Genomic DNA, 24,691 nt, shown 5'->3' with positions numbered 1-24,691 from the left:
TTATCAACTGTCTATCTCATGAAGGGCAATGGGCTTCAAAGATGAAAAAGGCGTAGTTCCGGTTTATGAGGAAAATTTCAGAAGATGGACGACTACCCTGGTAGGAGATGTTTCAGAAAGAAAGAGTTCACAACACAGATGGGAGGGGGGGAGAGAAAGAGCTCTTTGCTCATCCGTTATGTCAGGATAAAAATTAATCCAGGAGCCTGAAAGACATGTTTGAACAAAGGATGAATAATGATTGCAGTCCTGGGCAAGATGCACGGGGCCAGGTTTCCTAAACAACAGACCACCCAGCATCACAGGGAACCTTGCCTGCTTTGGAGACATTTTGGATTTCATGCTCTGAATCCATGGGGTTGAGAAAGTTAAAAAAAAATCTAGGTTACCCTGAGATTTTTAAGAGAAATAAAAATTTAAAGAGACCTCTGGGGAAAGGGAGATGGATGGGCAGTGACAGAGCAACTTGTAATGGAAGAGCTGGGGACCATGGGAAGACAGAATAAAATAAATATAAAATAAGCTGTGTACTCTCTGCAGCAATGTCTACTAAGCACGGTGGTGATTCTACACAGAAGACTGTAAAATGTAGCTGTAGCTCAGTTGTGATCAGTGCATTACCAAACTTGAGTCTTCTTTCTAGCATCTTCTATGGCTCAAGTCTAAGCCTGATAATAGTGACTATTTGGGGTAATCATGATCGGGATACATTGCATAATCCAGATGAACTCAGGAAGTAGTAAAGAAATAGATATTCATACCAGCTGTGGGAAAGGGGTTCATTGTGCAAACCGTAGTTTATCTCTGTGAGTCTTTGGTTTCAGTTAATCTTTGTGCAATGTATAAATAAAATGGGTAAAACTTCTGGAAAACAAGGTGCATTGTACTCAAACTGGTATGTTTGAGGAACAGAACCTGTGAACCTAGAATCTGCTGCTTTCAAGAAAATAGAGCTAGACAAGAGAGAGAAATGGAGAGAATGCAGAAGAGAATCATGTAAGTCAAGGAATGAGAGAGATGGTGAGTTATTAGGACGAACGGTGAAGACAGGGTTGGCACACTGAGAAGGGCTGGGTTTCGTGGTTACAAATGGTGATCTGGGAAGAATGGGACGAGGAAAGGCTTGCAGAATGCTGAGCATAAATGCGGACAGTCAGGACATGGAGACGGGGTTATAATAGTGATAGCTAATGTTTATCGGGGACAGGATATGTTTCAACATTTCCCATGCATTATCTCCTTAAAGGTAGCCTGTGAAATAGGGATATTATTTCATTTGACAGTTGAGCAAATTGCAACACAGACTGAAGAGTAATTTATGTAAGCTGATTTACTACATTACATTACTAGCTTACAAATCAGGTCTGTTCAACTCTTAACTACTGGGCTATTTGCCTCTAAATCTTGTAAAAGAGGTTTGAGGGAGAGGAAAGAAATGGATTTCGTTTTTATTTTAGAGGAAGTATGAGGCTAGAAGGACTTTTTTCCCCTAATAAGACAGGGCAGATAGACTATAGGTGAGCAGATGGGGAAGACAGTTGTGGAAAATGGAAGTTAAGGTTAAAGACACACACATACACACACACACACACACACACACACACACACACACACACACACACACACACACAGCAATGGAAACTTGCAATTCATGGGTTAAAATTTCCTAAGAAACAAAGGGCTCTGTTTATAAATATAGTAAGGGTAAGTTAACTTGCAACATTAAAAAAAGAAAAAACAATGGGCACTGGGTTTAATGATTAGGATATAATTTTGTTTGAAATAGTCTTAAAGCAGACTTCACACAGGAAGCAGTTAACAAATATTAAGTTATTCTTCTCATGAGTAACACGCCCTGTCAAGTAGAGTTAACAACAGCATCACTTGTCATTCTAATTATTTTATAGAAAATGATTAAGCAATACAACAGTATTTGTCTCTGTTCTGTAAAATATTTATACTGCTCCTTTCATAGGAGGAATTAGTCATCTCTGAATGGTTAGTTCACATACCCTGGAATCTTTCCATTTCAAGGATCAGAAACACAGCCAGGCCTAGGAAGGACTGGTAATGGTAGAAACCAGTAATACAGATCTACCGTGGAAGTGTGATGGATTCTTTTGCAAACTGAGAACGTGAAACACAGAGACATGAGAAATTTTACTCACATCTACGACTCACAACTAGTAATAGAAAGAGACCCTTTCATTCATTTCAGGCTGAAATGTTCTGGCTATGGTGTTAAATAGTGAACTTGTTTGCATTTGTAATTATTTCTGGTTCCTCATTTCCTTCTTGGTAAACAAATATAGGTATGTGATTAGTTTATATTTCTGGGTATATCCTTAAGAGATCATCTGGGTATTTCTGGGTATATATTTTAAGATTACACTTGCCTCTTCCTTAAGTAAAATAGTAGGAAAGCATTCCTAACAGGTTTGTTTAGGCCAGCAAGGCTCCGCTTGCTCCAGACTCGCCTTCCTGCGGAGTATTCTGGAAGAGCTCGGCGGGAGTCCCACCGGCAGCAGCTCCAGGGAGGCCGAGGAGAAGGAAACCACAGTTCCACCTGGCCCGCTGACACAACGCTTTGCGTTATCATTTCCTCTTCCACCGTTGGTGTACAGGAAGGCTTTGCTTCCTCTCTAGCCCGGGGGAGAATGGTGACATTTAGACCCTCCAAAAATATAGCCATCATATGTTCAACTTGCCTCTCTTAGTTCATGTGAGTTAAAGGGATTGGCATACTTCCCACAACTGAAGCACTAGTCGTGTAGCAAGCAGTCACAGAACACTTAGGGGTAGACTGTAAGAGTTATCAGCATAGGGAAGGTGTCTTGGAACCAAGGAAACACGGAATGGAAGAAATCTAGACTTAAAGAATAACACTAATGTCTAATTCATTACATGTGCAGAGCTTAGCCTGAGATGTTGAAAATACTCAAAAGAGCTTTCTCTTCGCCTCCACCAATAGGTACCAGACACCAGACAGTTCTAGAGCAGGAGAACTGCTTCTGGGACTAAAACTAGTCCTAGTAGATAGTTTTCAAGTGTTTTTGTTGTTGTTTTCCTCCCCACTAATTCTCATCCCAGCTCCAGAGAAGACGTACCATTCTCATTTTGTGGGCCTGAGGCCAGCAGGGAGCCAATGTCTGACAGTCTAGTCCACACTTTGCTGATACCACGTTCCACCTTTCTTTCTCTGATCCTCCTGTTTTCTCTCCCTCCCCCCTCTCCCTCCCTCTCTCTTTCTCCCTTCCTCTCTCCCCTCCACCTCCACACAATACTCCTCCTCCTCCTTTCTTTCTCTCTCTTTCCTCCTCCCTCCCTGCCTCTCTCTCTCCTTTCTTATTCCTCAGTCCTGGGGCTTGAACTTAGGGTCTGGGTGGTACCCTTAGTTTTTTGTTTTTTGTTTTTCTTTTCTCAAAGCTAGCGCTCTACCACTTGTACTATACCACCACTTCCATCTTTTAGGTGATTGATTGGAGACCAGACTTTCTGAGTAGCTAGAATTACAGGCTTGAGCCATCGATGCCCAGCTTGATCCTCCGGTCTTGATTTCATCAATGAGTAGCAGCAACATTTTGATAGTAAATGGTAATGAATCAGGTTGAGAGTGGGAAGGAAAATATTCCTTCCTTGTTAATTTTATGAACAGAAAAAGAAAAAAACAACAACACCTGCTGTGCCTAGAAATAGAATAATCAAGAACTTGAATAGTTAGGAGGCATATGTAAAAACCTTCTGTTTGTTCTGCTGTGTGTGTGCGTGTGTGTGTGTGTGTGTGTGTGTGAACAAGCTCACTGGTTCAGAGAAGTGTGAAATGTGAAACACGGCAGCTCTGAGCTGCAAGATTCTGAGTGTTCAGTGTACCTCCCTGCCCCTGGAATTGTATTTACTCATCACCAGTGCCTCGTGGCCTGCATTTGAAGGCAGATGTGTCTTTGAAGAAGTGTTGTCACACAGTGATATCAAAGGGTCATGTTGCCATGTGGAGCCTGAAGATAATTGTTCCTTCTGCACAGCTGTCTTAATCAATGTTATTTGCTAGTGTCACAGGCAGTATCTTTTGGCACATATTAAGGTTCTTCAAGGGAAACATAGACTAGAAACTTCCTGCTATGTTTAACCCAAAATTAAAATAGAAATAGCAAGTGAATTATTAAAGAGCAAAAATCCATTGCCCCTAAACACATGGCTCTAAGACTAAAACTAATTTCTCTTCATGAATTCCCTTTCCAGGACCATCACTGTCTTTAGAGCACATCAGCGAGATCTCTGTGCACAACTACTTATTGATAATAATAATAATAATAATAATAATAATAATAATAATGACGACTGTGGTCCATCATGATTCCATTACCTCTCCTTTTACGCTCGCTCTGATCATGTCTATGTGGTTAAACAAACCAAGAACAGAGCAACTGGGCTGAGGAAGAATCATTTCGTCTAGCCCTGACCCTCCCCAGTCATCTCTGGTGCAAACAGAACAGGCCAGGGTCTGCTTCCTAATTATGCATTCTCAGCTTCTTAAGCAACTGCAACAGCAAGGTGTGGGACCAGGCTTTGTTTCTGCTGATGTTTTACTTGTATCGGTTATTGCTCCTGTCACAATTCTGCTTCTAGCTTTTACATTTTATATGATTTCCTCTATTCTTTACAGCAAGAAAAAAAAAGCCATAAAACCTATCCACCCACTGCTGCCTGTAAAAATCAATAAAACGGAACAAAGCATCTGTAGCGCTTCCGTTGGTCATGAAGCCTCCTTGTCCCCTGGGTCAATTCTTCAGATTCCTTTTCTTAGAATATGCAAGAAGACAGAACAATGGCTTCATGTTTCCCTGATGAACAACCCTAGCCTTTGCCACATTCCGTATGCACTTCCTTTCCTCTATTTCTCATCTCTCTCCATCTCTTCTCTATTTGTCCCCCCCCCCCCACGGCTTATTTGCGTTCTCCTACTTCCGTATCTCCCACATCTTTTCATCTGGTTTCTAATGTTTCACATCTAGCCTCTCACAGGTTTCTCATGTTGTCAGAATATTCATATTAAAGGAATAATGTCTAAGGCCTCTGAGGAGCTTGGCGTGGGGTTTCTTTGGGTTTTCTGGTTCTCTGATGACTAATTTCTTCTGCAAGGGAAACTGCTCATCTGTCAAGCAAATTAGCTCTTCTCTAGCACAGTAATCATCTGTCAGCTTCAAGAGGTGAGAGATTCATTAGATGTATTTTGCAAGATTAAACTGAGAATCCAGATTGGCTTCTTGCTGGGGCACAAAGGCGTCACTCCAGGCCAAGGAGGAGGGTGGTAATGCTGGGGTAGAGAGGGGGAGGGTTCTCAAGGACTGCAGGAAATGTGCCCCAGATTAATTTTTAAGCTTTGTGTACTGCATCCCTCTAAAATCTGTGTAGCCATTTCTCCAGATAAATTGATTCCTTCCTTTCCCCACAGTAAATAAGGCTACCCTCTGTTTCAGATGGCATACCTTTCCTACTCTGCTGAATTCAGTATCTGTACGTGTGCTACGGCTGCCAAGGGACCATGCACCTGCCTGTCAAGGCTCAGGCCCACGCCTCCTCTTCCCTGATTTCCTTTAGCAGCTCCTTTGCTTCATCCTCCCTTTGTCCTCTGAACACTTGCGGCACTTACCCTGCGTCAAGCAACAGTTCAACCCTCATCATGAAAACACTGGGCACGGAAATGTGACCGATGGTCTTGGTAACATTTAGCGAGCTCTGAAAAGGCTGGGTGTGTCCTGGTAAAGTTGAAGCCAGATGGTCGGCATGGCTAAGAGCATCTGGAAGAGGTAAGAAATGGAGAGAATAGTAGAGATGTGATGGAAGTAAGATGTCCCCTTCCCGTACTGCTTGTGCACGTTAGAAAAGGCCATTTTCCTCAGATTCTCTCCCATGCTGATTATGTCTCTGAGTTTTATAAGCAACTGTTAGTCTTGCTGATGCTAGAAACTCACCAAGACCACTCAAAGTCCAATTTAGCATTATAAACACTTCCTTTTTTATTTAGAAAGACAAACCTGCAGACAGAGAGACAGACAGACAGAGACTGAGACAGAGAGAGAGAGACAGACAGAGATTGTACATCCCAAATGCCCAAATATCCAAAGTATTGGTCAGTTTTCCATTTCTGTAACAAAATATCTCAGATAATTTACTCAAGAAGTGGAAAGGGGGGCTGGGAAGGTGGCTCAGTGGTTAAAGCGCTTGCCTTGCATGCCTGAGGCCCTGGGTTCGATTCCTCAGCACCACATAAGCAAAAACAAAAAAGCCAGAAGTGGCGCTGTGGCTCAAGTGGTAGAGCGCTAGCCTTGAGCTGAAGAGCTGAGGGACAGTGCCCAGGCCCAGAGTTCAGGCCCCATGACTGGACCCAAAAAAAAATTAAAAAAAAAAAAAAAAAAGAAGTGGAAAGGTTCATTCTGACTCCTGAGTTCCCAGGTTTCTGTCCAGTCGGTAGCGCCTTTGGTTTGGGGCCGGTGGCAGGCAGCCCATCCTGAGGAGTGCGTTGGGAGCCCACTGAGCATCTCCTGGTGACTTGGAGGCAGAGAGGAGAAAGAAGAGGGTCCAGGGTTCCACAGCCCCTTCACTGACCAAAGAGTCTCTGATTGGTCCCATCTCTGAAAGGATTTCACCGTTTTCCAACAACACTAAGGACCCAGCCTCTAATTCATGGGTCTTAGAAGGATTTTTGATCTACACAACAGCCACCCACTAGATTGCATTTAACTTCACAAGTGCTGCTACTTCTGGCTCAGGGTATAACTGAGTAGCTTACACTCTTCCACTTTTCGCTCTCTAGCCTTTTCCTGAAAGGAGAACATTTCCTAAACTCCACCTCAATGACTGAGTCTAATTTCATACTGCAGTCCGTAATACACCAAAGCCTTCAAGAAGCAAACAGAACCCCTAGTATATTAATTTATTTATTAGGCTTTACTTTCTTATGATGTTCATGCACATGTTTATAGTCTCGTAATAGATTCTATTAATAAACTGTGACTATGAGAAACACATTTGGAATTTCTAATTTTGCTTCTTAATAAAGACGTATCTGTCATCATAGAAAAAAACGTAGGCTTTGCGATATCCATTCCAGACAAAAACCTTAAAAAGCACTGAGATATAATCCTTGTCGTTCACATGTCAAACTTAGGACAATTGATAACTTGGGAATTTGAGATGAAAGAACTCTGAGATAAACATCTCTCCCCTCTCTTCCCCCTCGCTCACCTTTCTCCTCCTCCTTCCCTTTCTTCTTTCCACATTTAACTATCAATTAATAATTATCATCTGCTATATATGTATTTGATGCCGTAGGCCCAATAGTCCATGCATGTTCAGATCCAGGGCTATTTTAGGCTGTATAGAAAGGCTCCTTGATTCATTGCTACCAAGTATCTGTTGTAAATTACTTTCCTCTAGAGAAAGGTCCCACTTTTATTTTGCAATGGCTCCATTTATAGCTTGGAGTGCACTGTTTATTTTATTAATGTTCTGAGCAGTACCAGAACACTGCTGAGAGTTTCTGACACGCTGAAGTTTACAGTGTAGGTTATATATTATAAATACAGATACAAAACCATTACTTTAGGCATGGAAGGACAAAACAGAGTCAACAGAGGGAACCTGGAAAAAAGCCGAGAAAGAAGAAAAGTGAATACATAAAGGAGAGGACTAGAGGAAAGAGATCTGGTTTTTTCCATTTACTTTGCTATGTGAAAGTCTTTCATGAAGTCAGATCTTCATAGACTGAAGAAAGAATGCTGTCCAAGCAACAGCACAGTGAAAGAGTTGGGTAATACAATTATCATTAGCTTCTTGTCAAAAATATACAGCTTGATTTATCTCATCTCAAAAAATGTGTATTTAATACATAGTATGCACCTGTTTGGGTCTGCGAACACATGTATGAAATAGAAAATGAGACTCTGGCCTCAGAATTTACTTGGTAGAGGAAAAAGTCGTGGAAGAATAACTAGGAGTTATCATTGTTATGATAGAAATACAGCACAATGATGACATAACTATATGGCATATATCCCATGATACATAATTATGTCAGGTGTTATAGTTCCCAGAATGATATACATGATATATTTTGCTGTAAAATAGAAATGCAAATTGTCAAACAGAACTTGAGCATTAAATGAAATTATAATAAACATAATGTTGAACAAGTTTCTATGCAGCCACGTTTTTAAAAGATGGTACCATGAAAATGTTTTCCCTCTTGTAAAAATAATGGCTCAGAACTCTCTATGCATGTATGACATTATGACACTGGATTCCATTAATAAGTATGATTAAAAAACATTAATAAATATGTGAATAGTGCTTCAAAATAGTAGCTCAAGACTCTGGGAAAGAATGGTTTAGAATAGTTTCCAACCTATTCCAACCATGAAAACCACCATTAAGCACAGATCTCAGAGCTCTTCTGGAGATGTTGGTTCTATGGTAATAGGGTAGTCCTACAAAACTGTACTTTTTCAGGAGATTCTATTTTACGGAAGATTTGGTGACGGACTTCTTAGGAGAGACTGCAATTGACCAAGGAGTGAGATTGAAAAGAAGTGCATTTACAAGTGAGAAAATAATAGGCAAACCGTTAATTAGATGTTTTATGTCCTTCAGACCGAATCTACATGAACAACATTGAAGATAAGTTAAATAAAGTAATTCAAAAATATTCTACCACTTATTTCCCTCAAATACATCTGAAAAGTGCACATAGTTACTTACAATTATATAGGAATATATATGGAAATCAAAATTTCAACCTACAAGTAGGTCCTAGGAAAATTTAAACCACTTTTTTAAGCCAAAATTTTTAACTTATTTTTTGAGCGTCCATTGTCCTAGGGGTAAAGCAAACTTGAATGCTTTATCTGAAAGCTTGCAGCCGCTGCAGCGCTCTTCAGAGTCAAACTGTTCAGCAGTTCAACCTGAGTTGCTTTGCCCAAATTCAAGCTAGTATGTGTAAGCCTGTGGTTCTCAGAAGCAGTTATTTACACGGGTGAGGGGAAGGGAAAAGAAAAGGAAATCCTAAAAGAAAAACCTTAAGCATTTAGAAGCAGGTGTTTCCAATCAGCGTCAATAGTCCTATAGGGCAAAGCTAACCTGAAATCTTGGTCTGAAGTCTTGCAGTCAAGAGCTTGTACATTCAAATTGCTCAGCACCTCAAACTGAGGTGCTCTGCCAAAATTCAAGCGGGTAGAAGAAATCATGGAGTATTCAGCAGCAGGTACTTCCGGGGAGCATCCATGGGCATACTGAGTCCAAGAATCTGGAATTTTTCCTAAGCAGCATTGAAACCAGTGAAATACTGTTGTGTTCCGTGGCTCAGAACCTCATTCCCAGTGTGCGTGGAAGAGGTCATTTGGCTTACAACAGCCGTTCAGTATTTAGAGGCTGATATTTCCACTCAGCGTCCATAATCATGTGTGGCCGCAGACACCTGGAGCCTTCTCAAATCTTCAACACAGTGCGGTAAGCCCAGCTTCAACTTCCACAGCACGTCAAACCGAGTGAATAGGTAAAAGCTCTGCTCACCAACCCCACCAAGCCAAAATTACTTAAAAAGCAATTTAGTACAAAATTTAAATTCTGTTTAACAGTACCAAAGGTCTCCTCTGCATCCCTATTCTTTAATAGTAAGCATTTTTTTTTCTTTCTAACTTTTTAGAATGGAATATGCCTTCCAATTTTATCTTGGAATATTGAACTCTAAATTACCAATAATCCTAATATAGGCCAAATATTTCCAAAAAGTCATTTTTTAAACGTTGTATTTCATAGCTCCTATACAGGAGATTATATTGCTTATAGTTTCTTTTTACTTTTGGTTTTAAATGAAAAACTATACCTAAAGCTCTAACTCTATATACAGAAGAGGCCTAAGAAATTAAAACATACCACTTTCTTAACCATTGGCATCTGCGTCCTCCTCTTCCTCGTCCTCCTTCTCCTCTTCCTCCTCACGTGGGCTTGATCAAATGCTCGTTGGTGCCAGGTGGAGGGATCTAGAAGAAAGGCTCTGCCAGAGGAAAAGACTTAGAGTCACTTTTGAACCGGCCTGCAGAAACTTTCTATAGAAATGCTTTATTCTGAACAGCCACCAACCTCCTAGGAGAACAGATAGTAAGACTTCTTTAATTATGTAGAATGTGAGATGATCAGTGTTTAATGCTTGCCTCTGGAATGGACTTTCACACTGAGCTCAGTAGAATGGTTGCGTGATGAGAGGGGAATGTAAAGATCTTCGATATCAGTTGACCTGGCTATCATTTCTCAGAGCTCTTCCAAGGATTTACAGATCAGTACACTGTCATGGCACGTCATCTCCCTGCACAAAATGAAGAAGAGAAGTGACTGGAACCATAAAACGATGGCCACAATTCAGGCCTCAAGCCAGGATAACTACTAAACAACGGAGGCAGAGGATTGCCCAATCTTCCTCAATTATCCAGGGAGATGCCCAACTTGATAGACCATCAGAAAGGTAGTTCTAAAGAGCTATGTAAATATCAGGGAAGGCACGAAGAAATACCTTTTAAACATTACACGTGAGGCTCCTTATAACACTTTTATGTTATTCGTGAAGGAACCGTCCTTAAGAAAGGATGCTCTTTTGTTTTCCCTTCTGAAATGGCAGCTGAGCTGACAACTGGACTCATTTCCTCAAGGCTGGTAGGCAGGCCCTCCGGTTGAGCAACACTTCTGGCTCCTTTTCGTGTTGGTCATTTTCCGGGTAGGGGCTTGCTTTCTATGCTCAGGCTGGCCTCCACCGTGCACATCTGTGATTCTGTCAGGTGGGATCACAGGTGCATGACACTATACACAACTCTGTTGCTTCCCATGCGGCCAGGGTAGTAGGTGTATGTCCCCATGCACAGCAATTTGTTGAGATGGAGTCTCTTGAACGATGATGCCCAGGGTGGCCTCCAGCTCTGATCTTCAGCCCTCCCTGCTCTAAGTAGTTAGGGTTACAAGCTCGACACACTTCGCTCAGCAAGAAAAGAATTCAGTTGTTTCATGCCTCTACTGCTCTCTCAAAGTGTTGTGCATTATCTGAACGAATTCTCTTTCAGATTTTGAGTAGTGACTGAACGGAAGAACTACAAGATAAATATACCATCACTGATGATTTCTTTTGCACCATATCAAAAAGCATAAAATAAGATGGGAGGAAAAAGCAATTGAAAATATGAATCTATTTTACCACAACTCATAAACATCTTCATAACTATGACATTTTAAACTTTCAAGCATTCAGTGTTACAGGTACATGTAAGAAGCAAATAGTAGAACTGGAGATGTGGCTCAAGTAGTAGAGGGCTATGAATGGAACAGGCTGAAGGAGAGCTTGAGGTTCTGAGTTCAAGTCTCAGTACCAACACATAAAGAAGAAATAGTTCTAACGAGGTTATGAAACCTAGTAGTTTCCTGTTAGCTCATTCTTTTTCCCTGTTCAAAAAACTCACTTCTCATACCCAGTTTTTTTGACATTTACCTCAATGTCCTAAGTAATATTCATGATTATTTCTTTGTATTTTTTAAATTGTAGGCATTTTTTATTTCTTACAATGCAAGCTGATTTTCTAGTTTTCTTTCCTGCTGATTGACAAGCCCTACAGGAGACCTATAAATATTTTCCATTTTCCTATTTTCCTGATGTAGTTAGGTCAAGATTCTGGTTAAACACTTGAGTGTTTATGTTACAAGATTATGTAAACGCTACTCACAGATGAAACTTCCCTGTTCTTTAAATTGTTTGTAAAGTCCTTTCTGCTGTAGTGTGAATGTTTCTCCCCATCCCACACCACACCAAGTATATACACTGAAATCCTACTTTCAAAATGGCATTTGGAGGTGGACCACTGGGAAGTGGTTAAGTCATGGGCAGAGCCCTCTTAGCTGGAGTTCATGTGTTATAAAGGAAGCCAAAGAGCGATGCCTTCCTCCACTTGTGAAGTCCCAGCAAGGAGAAGCAAGCCTTCACCACTGTGCCATGGCTGCCTGCATATTCTCTATCTGGATTAAAAGTTCATTTCCCATATCTACTCCTCTATTTCTGCACCCTTTTAAAGATGTCTTCAAATGTTTCACCATATATTGCCACAAATTAAGGTCACTCACCACATATGGTATTATTACATCTAAGAAAATAGCAATAATGATCCGCATGTTCCCAATGGCCACACAAAAACAGCTTAGTTTGGGAGGGCATTCCTGTCTTGAACTATGCTTGGTATCCAAGTCCAGGCCTTACCTTCCATTTTCTCTGGTAATAACTCGAACGCTTTTTGGGTTCTTTGCTGACAGTCACTAGCAATGCAAAATGGAGTAAGATATCAATTTAATTTTCATTTTCATTCTCCTCATTACTAACAGTACCACACGCGTGTATGTTTAATCTCACTGCCACTTATTCCTGAATAAGATTTCTGAGAACTTTATGTTATGCTTTGATCAACTTTTGTCTTTGCCATTGCTAAATTGTGATTGTTTTCCATCACATCTACCATTGAGGATGGCCATATTACTTACGTACAACCAGAATACATGTAGAAGCAAGGCGGTAATGTTATTATTAACACTATTAATAGAGCAAACCAGGAATGCCAGCTCAAACTATAGTCATTTTGGGAAGCCATTTTCTAGATGCTTTCAAGACTTTGTTCTTATGTACCCCAATGTAATTATCTGTAACTCTGAATTACGGTATTGGGATGTTCACGAGTGCTTTGTTTCATGGATGGTGCAATTTTGGGATTACTGAAGTTAGTAAATCTGGAACTAGATTTCATTATTCATTCACTAATAAAAAGCACAATTACTATATCACAATATGATGTAATATTTATGGCTATATGTCAGCATATGTGGCTTCCTGTATCATCTATGCATTTTATTTAACAAAAATTCTAAGATAGACCTCTTCAAGTTCACTAGACTACCAAAAGGATATAGCCTAGTAAAAGGTTAAACATCCCTGCTAGAATACTAAGTTTCTAGGAGGCAAATATCTGTCTCAATGTTATCAAACTCCTTATTTCTCCAGGTTGTGCAGTGGTAACTGGAACACAGAAACAATTAGTCAACTGCAAATCAAACAGAAACACTATGCAAAAATGCTAATGTGACAATGGGTAGAGTAAGATACAGCTGGTTATCCAGGCTCCAGTGAATCATCTAAAACTTCCCCATCCTAAGGACTTGATATTTTGAGGAATTTAAATTATTGACCAGATTATAATTCAGTATGATTACACAAACCAAATAAAGACAAATAAAGACAAAACATTGAGTCTCTGTAATTAAAAAATCATTTCATTAATACATGACACCTCTCAGAAGGAATTTATACACTGCTTGGAGATAGACATAACTAAATTAAAATTAAATGAAACTAGTATCTCAAGGGCACAGGGTACACGGCACTCAGTGTATTCTGGTGAGAAGGTTGAATCATGAAAGAAATGGTGGCTTAAGCTTAAAACCTCGACTAGATTATATAAATCTTTGAGTGGAAGGCTAAGGATTCAGGATTAAAGCCTTAAGACCAATAGGAGCTTTTTGCACCAAAGCAAGGATACCATGAAGGTTTGGAAAGGTTGATCTGAGAGGATTGTTTTGAAGGCACGGAGGGCACAGCAATTAGAACCCTAACTTCACTTGGCACTTCGGATTTTCAACCTTACACTTTTAAAGTTTTATTAGATGCTTACTTCTACCAGAACTTGAACTCAATGTGTTTCTGGCATCAAGGTGATCTTTCTTGCAGCCTGGTCTTATGGTTTGACCATGTTCCCAAAGTTATGTGGGGAAACTTAATCTTCAATGAAACAGTGTTGACATGTGGGACTTTAAAAAGTTTGATTAGCATAAACTGACGGAACAAAAGGGTTTCATTGTGGTATTTCCACAATAACATTTAATCATATGTACTTAAGATTTTAAGTACTGATGTTTTTGCCCGATAATTTCTTTTCATCTCCCTCAAACATCTTTCAATGGCTTCCAGGGAATTTGTTTTTTAATTTCTTCACTCCAATGTAAAATACATCTCAAATTTTGAAGACTTAGGTAAAAGAAGCATGTAAAGTAGCTCATTTAAAAACTTCTGGATACATGTTGAAATGATAGTATCGTATGTGTGTGTGCATGCACACACTCGTGCCCACACCAGGCCTGCGGCTTGAATTCAGTGCCTGGGTGCTAGCCCTAGGCTTTTCTGATCAAGGCTGGCACTCTACAATGAGAGCCACAGCTATACTTTTTTGGTGGTTAATTGGATAAGAGTCACAAACAAGTTCCTTCCTGGGCTAGCTTTTGTTAGAGTAAATTAGACTGCCAGAAAACTGTGTAGACATCCGGGTACAAAGATCAAAGAAAAGGCTTACTGACAATAAAGGGACAGGCAAGACCCCTTCTCACAAGAGAGAAGTGGTGCCAGCTATTGTGTCTGGTGACCTTTTATAACCAAGAGGTTAGGAGGCGGAGACCCCGTGTGGAGGCGAGGACCACCGCCTTCATCATGGCAGGCTAGGATTGATTGATAGCTGCTGCCCAAGTAGTAGATAAGGGTCCTGCAGCCGCCCACCTGATAGTCATTCTAAGGGGCTCTTGCTGCCTTCTATAGTAGTAGCTGCCCTTGCCATTCCAAGGTAGAGGGGGTTGATTATTTACTGCCTTTACTACATGGGCCTAGTGTTGTCTAGGAAAGGAGCATGCTAAGCTGTGGAAAGGGGAAGATGCATGCTAAGCTATGGGAAGGGAGCTCATTTCACTAACATAACCAGATTTTATTTTGGAAGCATTTAATGTCATTGAGAAACAGCTGTTCTAAGATCATTCTTAGATATATACTGTTACGTTTTCAATGGTATGTCCCCCATAAGCACATCTTTGGGATATATAGAATGTAGCAGGAGAAAGCAAGTCACTTAGGACAGGTCTGCTCTTTTGTTTTGTGGCCACCATTATATAAACTACGCTTTGCCACTCTGTCCATAGGGATGGACATATCTATAACTGAGTCAAAATAAATAATTCCTTCCATTAAATTGTTAGGTATCTGATCACAGTGGCAAGAAAAGGAATACATATACCGATCAGTATATTATAATACTGAATGGAGCAGTTTTTCTAATAAATCAAAATATGTCAGCTGGGCGCCGGTGGCTCACACCTGTAATCCTAGCTACTCAGGAGGCTGAGATCTGAGGATTGTGATTCAAAGCCAGCCGGGGCAGGAAAGACCATGAAACTCTTATCTCCAGTAAACAACCAGAAAACTGGAAGTGGCACTGTAGCTCAAGTGGTAGAGTGCTAGCTTTGAGGTAAAGAGCTGAGGGACAGTGCTCAGGCCCAGAGTTCAAGGCCCACAACCGACTTTAAAAAAAAAAAAAGTCAAATATTGCTCATCAAATACTACCTACCACACTACACTGGACAGTTTTTACCTTGTGCTTTTATTTGATCAGTTCTGGGGTGTGAATTCAAGGAATTTTGCTCCTGAGGCTACTTTTGCTCAAAAGCTAGCATGAAACCATTATAGATATAGAACTACATCTAGTTTTTTGTTTTTGTTTTTTACTGGTTAATTGGAGATGAGAGTTTCATGGATTTTATTTTATTCATAAGCTGGCTTCAAACCATGCTCCTCAGCTCTCAGCCTCCAGAGTAGCTAGGCTTGCAGGCTTGACCCATCAGTGCCGGGTTTCACCTGTTCCTTTTAAGTGTGATTTATATATGAGATAAAGGACAATGGAGATGGCCTGGAGCCCGTTGGCTGGTTTTCTAAGATCTGCTTGTTCTTTTTTTAAACCATCAGCAATCAGAGTTCCTGATGTGTATCAGGGCAGGAACTTAAGCTGCTCACAATTTATGTTTAATGTTCCCTACACAAAGATTTGGTCATAACTATGCCAATTCTCTAAATCTGATCACTACACATTACATACATATCAGTGTAGACATTGAAATGACATACTTGGCAGGTACCAATTATGGTATGAGAGGGACATGAGATGGAAGAGGCAAATGTCCTAGGTTTGAATTTATGTGAACTATAACACAGGTTCTTGGGGAGTGGTCTACTGAGGATTAGCTAAAACACGATTAGGACTAGAATGGGTCCTGGAGTAAGGAAGGTGCCCCACAGGGTAGAGAGGGCCAAATAATCTCCTTTCCCTTACTCCTTGTTTCCTTGCGAGTTCGTCACTTGACACTGCCCTCGAGGTAGGTAAGTACCTGACTCGTGCAGGGGGATAGAGACGAATGGACTCTATTGTCATCTACTAGAAAAATAACTCCGTTCAAACAGTTACTGTGGACCAGAGATTTACTTGCAGCGACGTGTCCTCACAGCGCATTCTACTTAGTTCTACGCTCAGAGCCGGGCTCAGGGGCGCCGGGCTCAGGGGCGCCGGGCTCAGGGGCGCCGGGCTCAGGGGCGCCGGGCTCAGGGGCGCCGGGCTCAGGGCTGGACTCAGAGCCGGGCTCAGGGGCGCCGGGCTCAGGGGCTCAGGGCTGGACTCAGAGCCGGGCTCAGGGGCTCAGGGCTGGACTCAGAGCCGGGCTCAGGGGCGCCGGGCTCAGGGGCTCAGGGCCGGGCTCAGGGGCTCAGGGCTGGACTCAGAGCCGGGCTCAGGGGCGCCGGGCTCAGGGGCTCAGGGCTGGACTCAGAGCCGGGCTCAGGGGCGCCGGGCTCAGGGGCGCCGGGCTCAGGGGCGCCGGGCTCAGGGCTGGACTCAGAGCCGGGCTCAGGGGCGCCGGGCTCAGGGGCTCAGGGCTGGACTCAGAGCCGGGCTCAGGGGCTCAGGGCTGGACTCAGAGCCGGGCTCAGGGGCTCAGGGCCGGGCTCAGGGCTGGACTCAGAGCCGGGCTCAGGGGCGCCGGGCTCAGGGGCGCCGGGCTCAGGGGCTCAGGGCTGGACTCAGAGCCGGGCTCAGGGGCGCCGGGCTCAGGGGCTCAGGGCTGGACTCAGAGCCGGGCTCAGGGGCGCCGGGCTCAGGGGCTCAGGGCTGGACTCAGAGCCGGGCTCAGGGGCGCCGGGCTCAGGGGCGCCGGGCTCTCGGTGCGGAGTCTCTCCGCGTCCCAGTAAGCAGCACTCACCTTAAGCGCGTTTTCCCACTAAAACGAACGCCACGTTTCAGGGCACGTCCCCCGACCCCCAAGGTCAAGGCACGGAGGCAGCTCCGTCTCCCAGTGGGGGTGAACAAGGAAAAGCCATTCCTGGGCTAGTCCTGCCCGGAACGCCCGCCCAGGGTCAGGTCCGAGGCGGCGCCGGGGCCCGCACGGACCCCGCACGGACCCCCGCGGACCCCGCACAGCCCCCCGCGGCCCTCGCACGGCCTCCGCGGACCCCGCACGGCCCCCCGCGGCCCCCGCGGCACGGAGCGGCCCCCCGCAGCCCCCGCGGACCCCGCACGGCCCCCCGCGGCACGGAGCAGCCCCCCGCAGCCCCCGCGGCCCTCGCACGGCCTCCGCGGACCCCGCGGCACGGAGCAGCCCCCCCGCAGCCCCCGCGGCCCTCGCACGGCCTCCGCGGACCCCGGCCGCACAGCTGGGCCGGACGGAGGCCTCGGTCGCGTATTCGAGGCCCAAGGCCCCTGGTCGGGTAGAGATTCGGGACGAGGTCCCGGGAACCTTGTGCTCGCACCCGGTGGGATTTCAGTCTGGAAGGGTCTCTGTGAGGCTCCTCCAGGAGCAACTTTGGGGGTGCTTAGCCTCTGCCCCCCCCCCCACCCCCGGCCGCCTCCGGGCTCTTCGGATTCCGCGGGATCCCAGCTACACGCCGAAGCTCCGCTGCGGGTCCACAGGCAGCCAATCCGGAGCTGCGGAATCCGGCGGGCGGCGCGGCCCTCGCCGCGGAGAAGCGCGAGTCGCAGCTCTAGCCAATCACAGGTGAGGATTCGTGGACACGCCCCCTCGAATCTCCCAATCAGCGCCTCGCTCCGTGGGCTGGACCGACGGGAAAGTGCCTTTTAAATTTCACTAGTTCTCTTTTCTCCTTCTTGGCCGCCCGGTTTCATTCCGTCCGCCACGGGGAGGCCCGGGCGTGACACCTCCAGAGCTAAGCCGCACTTAAAGCGGGAGCACCACGCCACGCGCCCGCCTGTAAATTCTAGGAATCTACGAGGAGTGGGGATTGTGAAGGGCGGGGGCGGAGCTCCGAGGAGGTAAACTACAACTCCCACGGGGCTGTGCGCGGACCAGGTGCGCGCGCAGGGTGACGGGCCGGGTCTTCCGCCTTCGGAAGGCCCGAGAGTCACGGGACTTCCTGAAAGGGCGCCAGTAAGTAGGCGGGACCTGCGGGGGTGGGGCGGGGCGGGGAGCGCGGCGGCCGCGGCGCGGCCCCAGCTTTGTGCGTCCGCCCCCGCCCCCCTCAGCTTCCCGGCCGCGGACGGCGAGGGGGCGTGGCCCGGGCGGCGGTGGGCGTGGCGCGCGGCGCCGCGCGACGTGGGTGACGCGTCCGCTTCCAGCTGCGCGGCGTGTGTGAGGTGTCGCGGCCCCGCCGGCGATTGGCTGCGGCGCGGCGGGTACCGGGCGGCCGTTGGTCGTCCGCGGCACGGGACGGGAGCCGGGGCCGGCGGGGCGCGATGGGGCGGCCGCGGCCGGAGGCGGTCCCCGGAGCCCGCCAGTGAGGCGCCCGCGCCCGCTCCGCCGAGCAGCGGCCCCGCGGCCCGGCCCGACCTCGCGCGCCCGCCGCGGCTCCTCCATCTTGGCGGCCGCCGGGAGGATGAGCCGCCGTGCGGCCGGCGGAGGAAGGCGGCGACGATGAGGAGGTACCGGCGGGCCGCGGCCCTGCTCTCCTGCCTGTGGCTGTGCTCCCTGGTCTGGTGAGTGCCGCCGCGCCCCGGGCTGCGGGGGGGACGGGAGGGAGGACGGGAGGGAGGACGGGAGGGGGGACGGGAGGGGGGACGGGAGGGGGACGGGGCGGACGGGAGGGGGACGGGAGGGGGGACGGGGCGGACGGGAGGGGGACGGGGCGGAGGGAGGACGGGAGGTGGGACGGGGCGGAGGGGGGACGGGGCGGAGGGGGGACGGGGCGGGGGGGGCACGGGAGGGGGGCGCTCGGACCCAACCCGCCCGCCCCGCGCCTCCCTTCGGCAGGGCCGCCGCCATTCCGGGCGGGGCTCGGCGGGCGGGACGCCCCGTCGGGGGTGGTGGGTTCCGACCGACGGGGCCTCCCCGGTTCTCCCGCCCCGCCCCGTCCTCCCCCCCTCCTCCCCGTCCTCCCCCCCTCCTCCCCGTCCTCCCTGGTCCTCCCCCCCCCCCGCCCCGCCCTCCCCCCCTCCTCCCGCCTGGTGGAGTGAACGTGAAATCAAGTCCCAGGCTCTGGGGTGAGTCGTACGCTCCCCCTTCATCTTCTGCGCAGGGCATGTTGTGTGTGTGTTCGTCCAACAGAGTTTTGATTTCTCAAGTTCCCCCTACAGTCTTCCAGCAATCAGAATTTACCATTTTGTACTGTCGTAACTGTATGGATCTTGATTTTCTTCTGCCTTTTCCTTTCCAGCCTAGAATACTAACCTTCGGTTACCTCCACAGAAAATCCTTCCTGTCAGTCTCATTCATTCTGGTTGCTATAGTTTTGTGGGGGTTTTTGGTAAGCGATTTTTAAATAACACAGGGCATTCTAGATAAAATGCAGTGCAGAGGCAGATATGAGTTAATATGTAATGTCATCTATGCAGTGTCACACATACGGTGTGTACTTTATACTTTTGAAGACCTTTAATTGTTACAGCAACTTTAGAAGATATTACGAACTTCATTTTGCATTCAACAGATGAGTAGAGAAGTTAAGCAACTTGACTTCAGTTAATCAGCTATTCGTTTTGGAACTGAGATGAACACCTCGTCAGTCTGACTCATAATACAGACTTCTGACTACAGTCATATTTTCACTGTAGACTACAAGGCTGTATTATAGACAAGATACCATCACTAACTAGATAGGTCTCCTTATAACTCTTTGGAACTTTAGTTCTTATGACCTTAGATTGCTAAAACTGATCTATTTGTTTTCTACAGAGTTGTTAAGGGAAGGAAGTGATAATACATGAGAGTTTTGTAAGACAATAAGAGTACAGTATCTATGTTTCATTGTAAAATCATCACATTTTTATCATTCTTAATTTGTTTCAGATGAGCATTGAAAACCCAGTGATCGGGGGACCAGCTCCTTTTACACTGAAACTGTCCTTTTTCAAGAAGCTCTGTGTTTTCTATGGTTGCTGTAACAAATTACTGTAAATTAAATGGTTTACAATACACTTTTATTATATTACAAGTTTTAGGATCAGAAGTCTAAAACCAGTCTTATGATAGATCCAAAATTAAGATGTCAACGTGACTGATTTTCTGGAGGTTTGCAGAGGAGAATTCCATTTCTACTTTTTCAGTTTCTAGAGGTTTTCTGATCCTGTATCTCTTTCCTTACATAACTTGAGTCTCTTGCTTCAGTCCTCATTTTCATCAGTGACCGATCTCTTCTGGGTTTCCTTCCCTAAGTACTCTGGTGCTTATATGGGGTTCACTCAGACAATTCAAGGTAACCTCCCTGTCTCAGCCTTAACTGAGATCCACAGTTTCTTTTACTGCGTAAAGTACAGTATTGAAATGATGGTGAGGTAGTCGGGCAGCTCTTGTTCAGCTTCGGGTGAACTGGGAAGGTTGCTCATCGCCCTAAAGAAAAAAAAGACTTGATCCATGTCTTAAACAGTGGATGTTCTGAGGGTGGCCCCTAATAAATACAATTTTACTCATGCACTTTATTTGCATAATTGTTGATGACTATATACATGTGTCAACACGATGTTAGTATATTAGAATATATAATAAATTATGAGTATGATGTCTAAGAAAGAAAACTTTTTTGTTAATAGTACCTTTTGTTTAAAGTAGCAATAATTTTTAGTGGGATCAGTGTGAGTTGACCTCTTAGATTATTGTGTATCATAATGTAGATGAGGACTACTTTCTACTAACAAGTAGTTTTGTCATTTTTTTTTTTATTGGCTCATGCTTGTATTTTTATGTTTGTAGTCTTTGTGGAATTTCTTTTAATTCTCCATGGGCGTCAGTTAAGTTATAGATAATTAATCCCTAAATCTATTTAACTGAGTTATTACTGCTTGGGGAGCTTCCACTTTTCTCTTAGGTTTTTTTTTTTTTTTTTTTTTTTTTGGTGGTCGGTCGTGGGGCCTGAACTCTGGGCCTGGGCGCTGTCCCTCAGCTCTTCAGTTTAAGGCTGGAGCCACAGAGCCATTTCAGCTTTTTCTGCTTATGTGGTGCTGGGGAATCGAACCCAGGGCCTCATGCATGCAAGGCAAGCACTCTACTACTGAGCCACCTTCCCAGCCCCTTTTTCTTAGATTTTTATCTCTATAGTTACTGCAGTTCATGTGTGCACAGCTGACTTTCTAGTAAGTTATATTAATCTTAATAAAGCTTTACTTATTTTTTAGACTAAACAAATATTTTCACTTTGCACCCCAAAGGAACATCTTGGATAATAATTAATAAATATTAATTTAGACTCATGGGAAGCATTTGACATTAACCAATTCTGACTAATTTGGCACATGTGATAAACATAAAAGAAAACCAAAGAATATTCTATCCAGTACAGTACCTATCACTCATTGCATGACCTGGGATAATTTATTCTCATCTGTAAATGGTTTTTATCATGGATAGTTCAAGATGGGAAAATTGTATTTTTGGCAGAGTATAGAATAATGGAGAGGGAGATGATGGCTAGAGCTACAGTTTTAAGGGTTTTTCTAATCAACTGTGATTTTTATAAGCTGGATGAGAATGAACAAGAGATATAGGTTAACTAAAAGAACAAGAGAGTCCATTCAGAATGCTATGTAGAATAAAATTTCTGGAGGGGACAGACTTTGGAGGCAGGGCATTGTAGGTGGTCACAGGAGGAGAGAGTTGACAGGTGTTTAAATCAAAGTGTTGGCATTTATTTTTATCTTTGAAATAGCTCAGTTTTCATTAACCAAAGAGGTTTATTTTCTCGTTTGTCATTACATCTCTGTACTCTTTTTTTTTTTTTGCCTTTTCTCTAATAATTTTGCTGGATTCTAGTGTTTTCTTAATTTGCATAAGCAGAAAGAACCTTTGTTACATTTTTGAGGTAATGAATAGAAAAATTGAAAATTTATATTGTCATCCTGAAAGAAATTTTTTTGTCTGCGTAACTTGTTAAAGTCTTTAAACTTATTTTCTGAATAAAGCAGTAAGTAATCAAAGGAAGAAAAGTAATAAATTAAGCCTTGTCCAAATCAGTTAACTTTTTTTTTCTAATGATTTTTTTGGTGGAACTTGATATGAAAGACATTAGGAAGGTGTTTTATCCTTGCAGTTCATTCCGAATGAAGCAGTGGGTCTTTCTGAAGAGTGTCAGATGAAGCCACGGTTGCCTGCCTGGGAAAAAGGGCTGTGGGATGACGGTGACATCTTTGGGTAAAGGTTGAGAACCTGTGTCCCCAAAGAGTGACAAAGAAATGCTTGGTTATCTATAATTGTTGGATGTGCTTCAACACAACCTGCTTAGGTTATTAAGCATTTGAATATATCAGAATGGAACGGGTATTTGGCAGAAAATGAGAAAGGACAAAAGATTATCAGCACTTAACTTACCCTTGAGTGTTCTTCTTTTTTTTTTTTTTGTTTTTGTTTTTTTGATTGGTCATGTTTTGTAAGTTATTCTGTTACTTCTGAGTGAAGAAGTATTTCAGGTCTAATGATAATAGATTTACTTGTCAACACCCTGAAGTAATTTCAAAATGAATGTTCCACATGTCACAAAGAAGTGGGAAATTGTTTATAAGAATTTTCAGTGTGTAAGTAAGCTAATCCTTTGGGATATATTTGTTACATAAATATGAAAGAGGTTTTAAAAGGAGTCTTTTTAATGGCTGATTTCTTCCTTTTCTTCCCCCCTTCCTCTCTTTCTCCCTTTTCCTTTCTTTTTTTGTGTTTGGAGATTGAACCCAGACCCTGCACATGCTAAGCAAGTGCTCTACAACTAATCTATGCCTTATAGTCCCAGGACCTGATTATTTCAATGAATTTTTAGTTAAAATGATTTACATTTTACATAAAAGTAACATCTAATTTTATTAGAAAGTATACCACTAATATGGCTCATTGTACTAATTATTATACAGTATTTGTAATCTGTTGGGAAAATACATAACCTGCATAGAGTGATGTCTTGGTAGGTTTTATTCTGTAAGTTCTTATTCATTCACAGTAATTTCTTTAGTAGTTTGTTGAATAGGAGAAGATTCCTGGTTTGTCAGAGTGTAGAAATAAGAATCTATAAATTCATTTGAAATATTGTTTGGTATAGTGAAAGGTATAGAAGAATTATGAGACTTAAGCATTGTATTGTTATATTATAGATGCCTGTGCTATAGTAGTAGAAAGAGTATAAAACTTAAGTAGTCTTTTCTTTGCCCTAATAGTGAACATTTATTTAATTTTTATTTCTTACTTGTATTTTTAATTTTTTTTTTTTTTTTTGCCAGTTCTGGGGTTTGAACTCTGGGCCTGAGTGCCGTCCCTCAGCTTCTTGAAGTGAACGTTCATTGAATGCTAATCTCTCAGTTCCCCATTTTGTTCTCACTGTGTCTCTTGTGGGACAGACATAAACACTTTTTGACATAAACACTTTCTTGGAGTGATAAAGAGAGATGCGTGGAAGTTAACTAAGTTGTCCAAGTTCTCACAGCTTGTCAGGAACAGAGCCAGCACCTAAAGTAGCCTTGCCTTGTGAGCTTGTGGTAACCAGTATTCTGCCTATACTGTACTGCCTAGATGGCTTGTGGCTAGTGTCATTTTCTCTTAGCGTGGATTGAGCTAGAGAGAATAGATACTAAAATTATATTCATGAAGACCTTAAAAGAAGTATACATGCCGTGCGCTGGTGGCTCACGCCTGTAATCCTAGCTACTCAGGAGGCTGAGATCTGAGGATCGAGGTTCAAAGCCAGCCTGGGCAGGAGAGACCTATCTCCAATTAACCACCAGAAAACCGGAAGTGGTGCTGTGGCTCAAGTGGTAGAGTGCTCGCCTTGAGCTGAAGAGCTGAGGGACAGCGCCCAGGCCCAGAGTTCAAGTCCCATGACTGACAAAAAAAAAAAAAAAAGAAGTATACATGCCTAGGATTCTTTTTTTTTTTTTTTTTTTTTTGCCAGTCCTGAGGCTTGAACTCAGGGACTGGGCACTGTCCCTGAGCTTCTTTTTGCACAAGGCTAACTCTCTACCACTTGAGCTACAGTGCCACTTCTGGCTTTTTCTGTGTATGTGGTACTGAGGAATTGAACCCAGGGCTTCCTGCATGCTAGGCAAGCACTCTGCCACTGGGCCACCTTCCCACTTCAGGACTCTTGACTTGAATTTACATTATGATTTAGTAAGATGGTGGGTTTTTTTTTTGTTTCAATTTAAATAATATTACTGGATTAAGTGAATCAACTTTTTATGCCTAATGTTTTATGAGGTTTGATTAGAATGCCTGGTGAGTTACAGTTTTAAAGATTAGTACAGTAAGGGGAAACGAGGAGTAGATTCGCCATGAAAGCTTTAATTTGGCTTAGGAAAATTACCTGTATGTATGCTTCACGAGAAGAAATAAGAGTGTT

General features: G+C 43.9%; 1 protein-coding gene across 7 annotated transcripts in view; it reads left to right on the top strand.

The window, feature by feature from the left end:
• The first annotated feature begins 18,549 nt into the window (after positions 1-18,549).
• LOC138818203 (SUN domain-containing ossification factor-like) overlaps positions 18,550-24,691 on the top strand; it is a 66,242-nt gene continuing 60,100 nt past the window's right edge. For all 7 annotated transcript variants that reach the window (XR_011369007.1, XM_070009179.1, XM_070009177.1 and 4 more), the window contains exon 1: positions 18,550-18,863. Coding sequence is in view for 6 of the 7 variants with exons in the window: in XM_070009179.1 (XP_069865280.1) it covers positions 18,802-18,863 (62 nt within the window). In the remaining variant the exon portion in view is untranslated. The remainder of the gene's footprint in view (positions 18,864-24,691) is intronic.

This window comes from Dipodomys merriami, unplaced genomic scaffold, assembly GCF_024711535.1.
Source record: "Dipodomys merriami isolate MVZ:Mamm:240054 unplaced genomic scaffold, mDipMer1.0.p SCAF_72, whole genome shotgun sequence".
Classification (NCBI taxonomy): domain Eukaryota; kingdom Metazoa; phylum Chordata; class Mammalia; order Rodentia; family Heteromyidae; genus Dipodomys; species Dipodomys merriami.
This window is presented reverse-complemented; position numbering and strand designations above follow the sequence as displayed.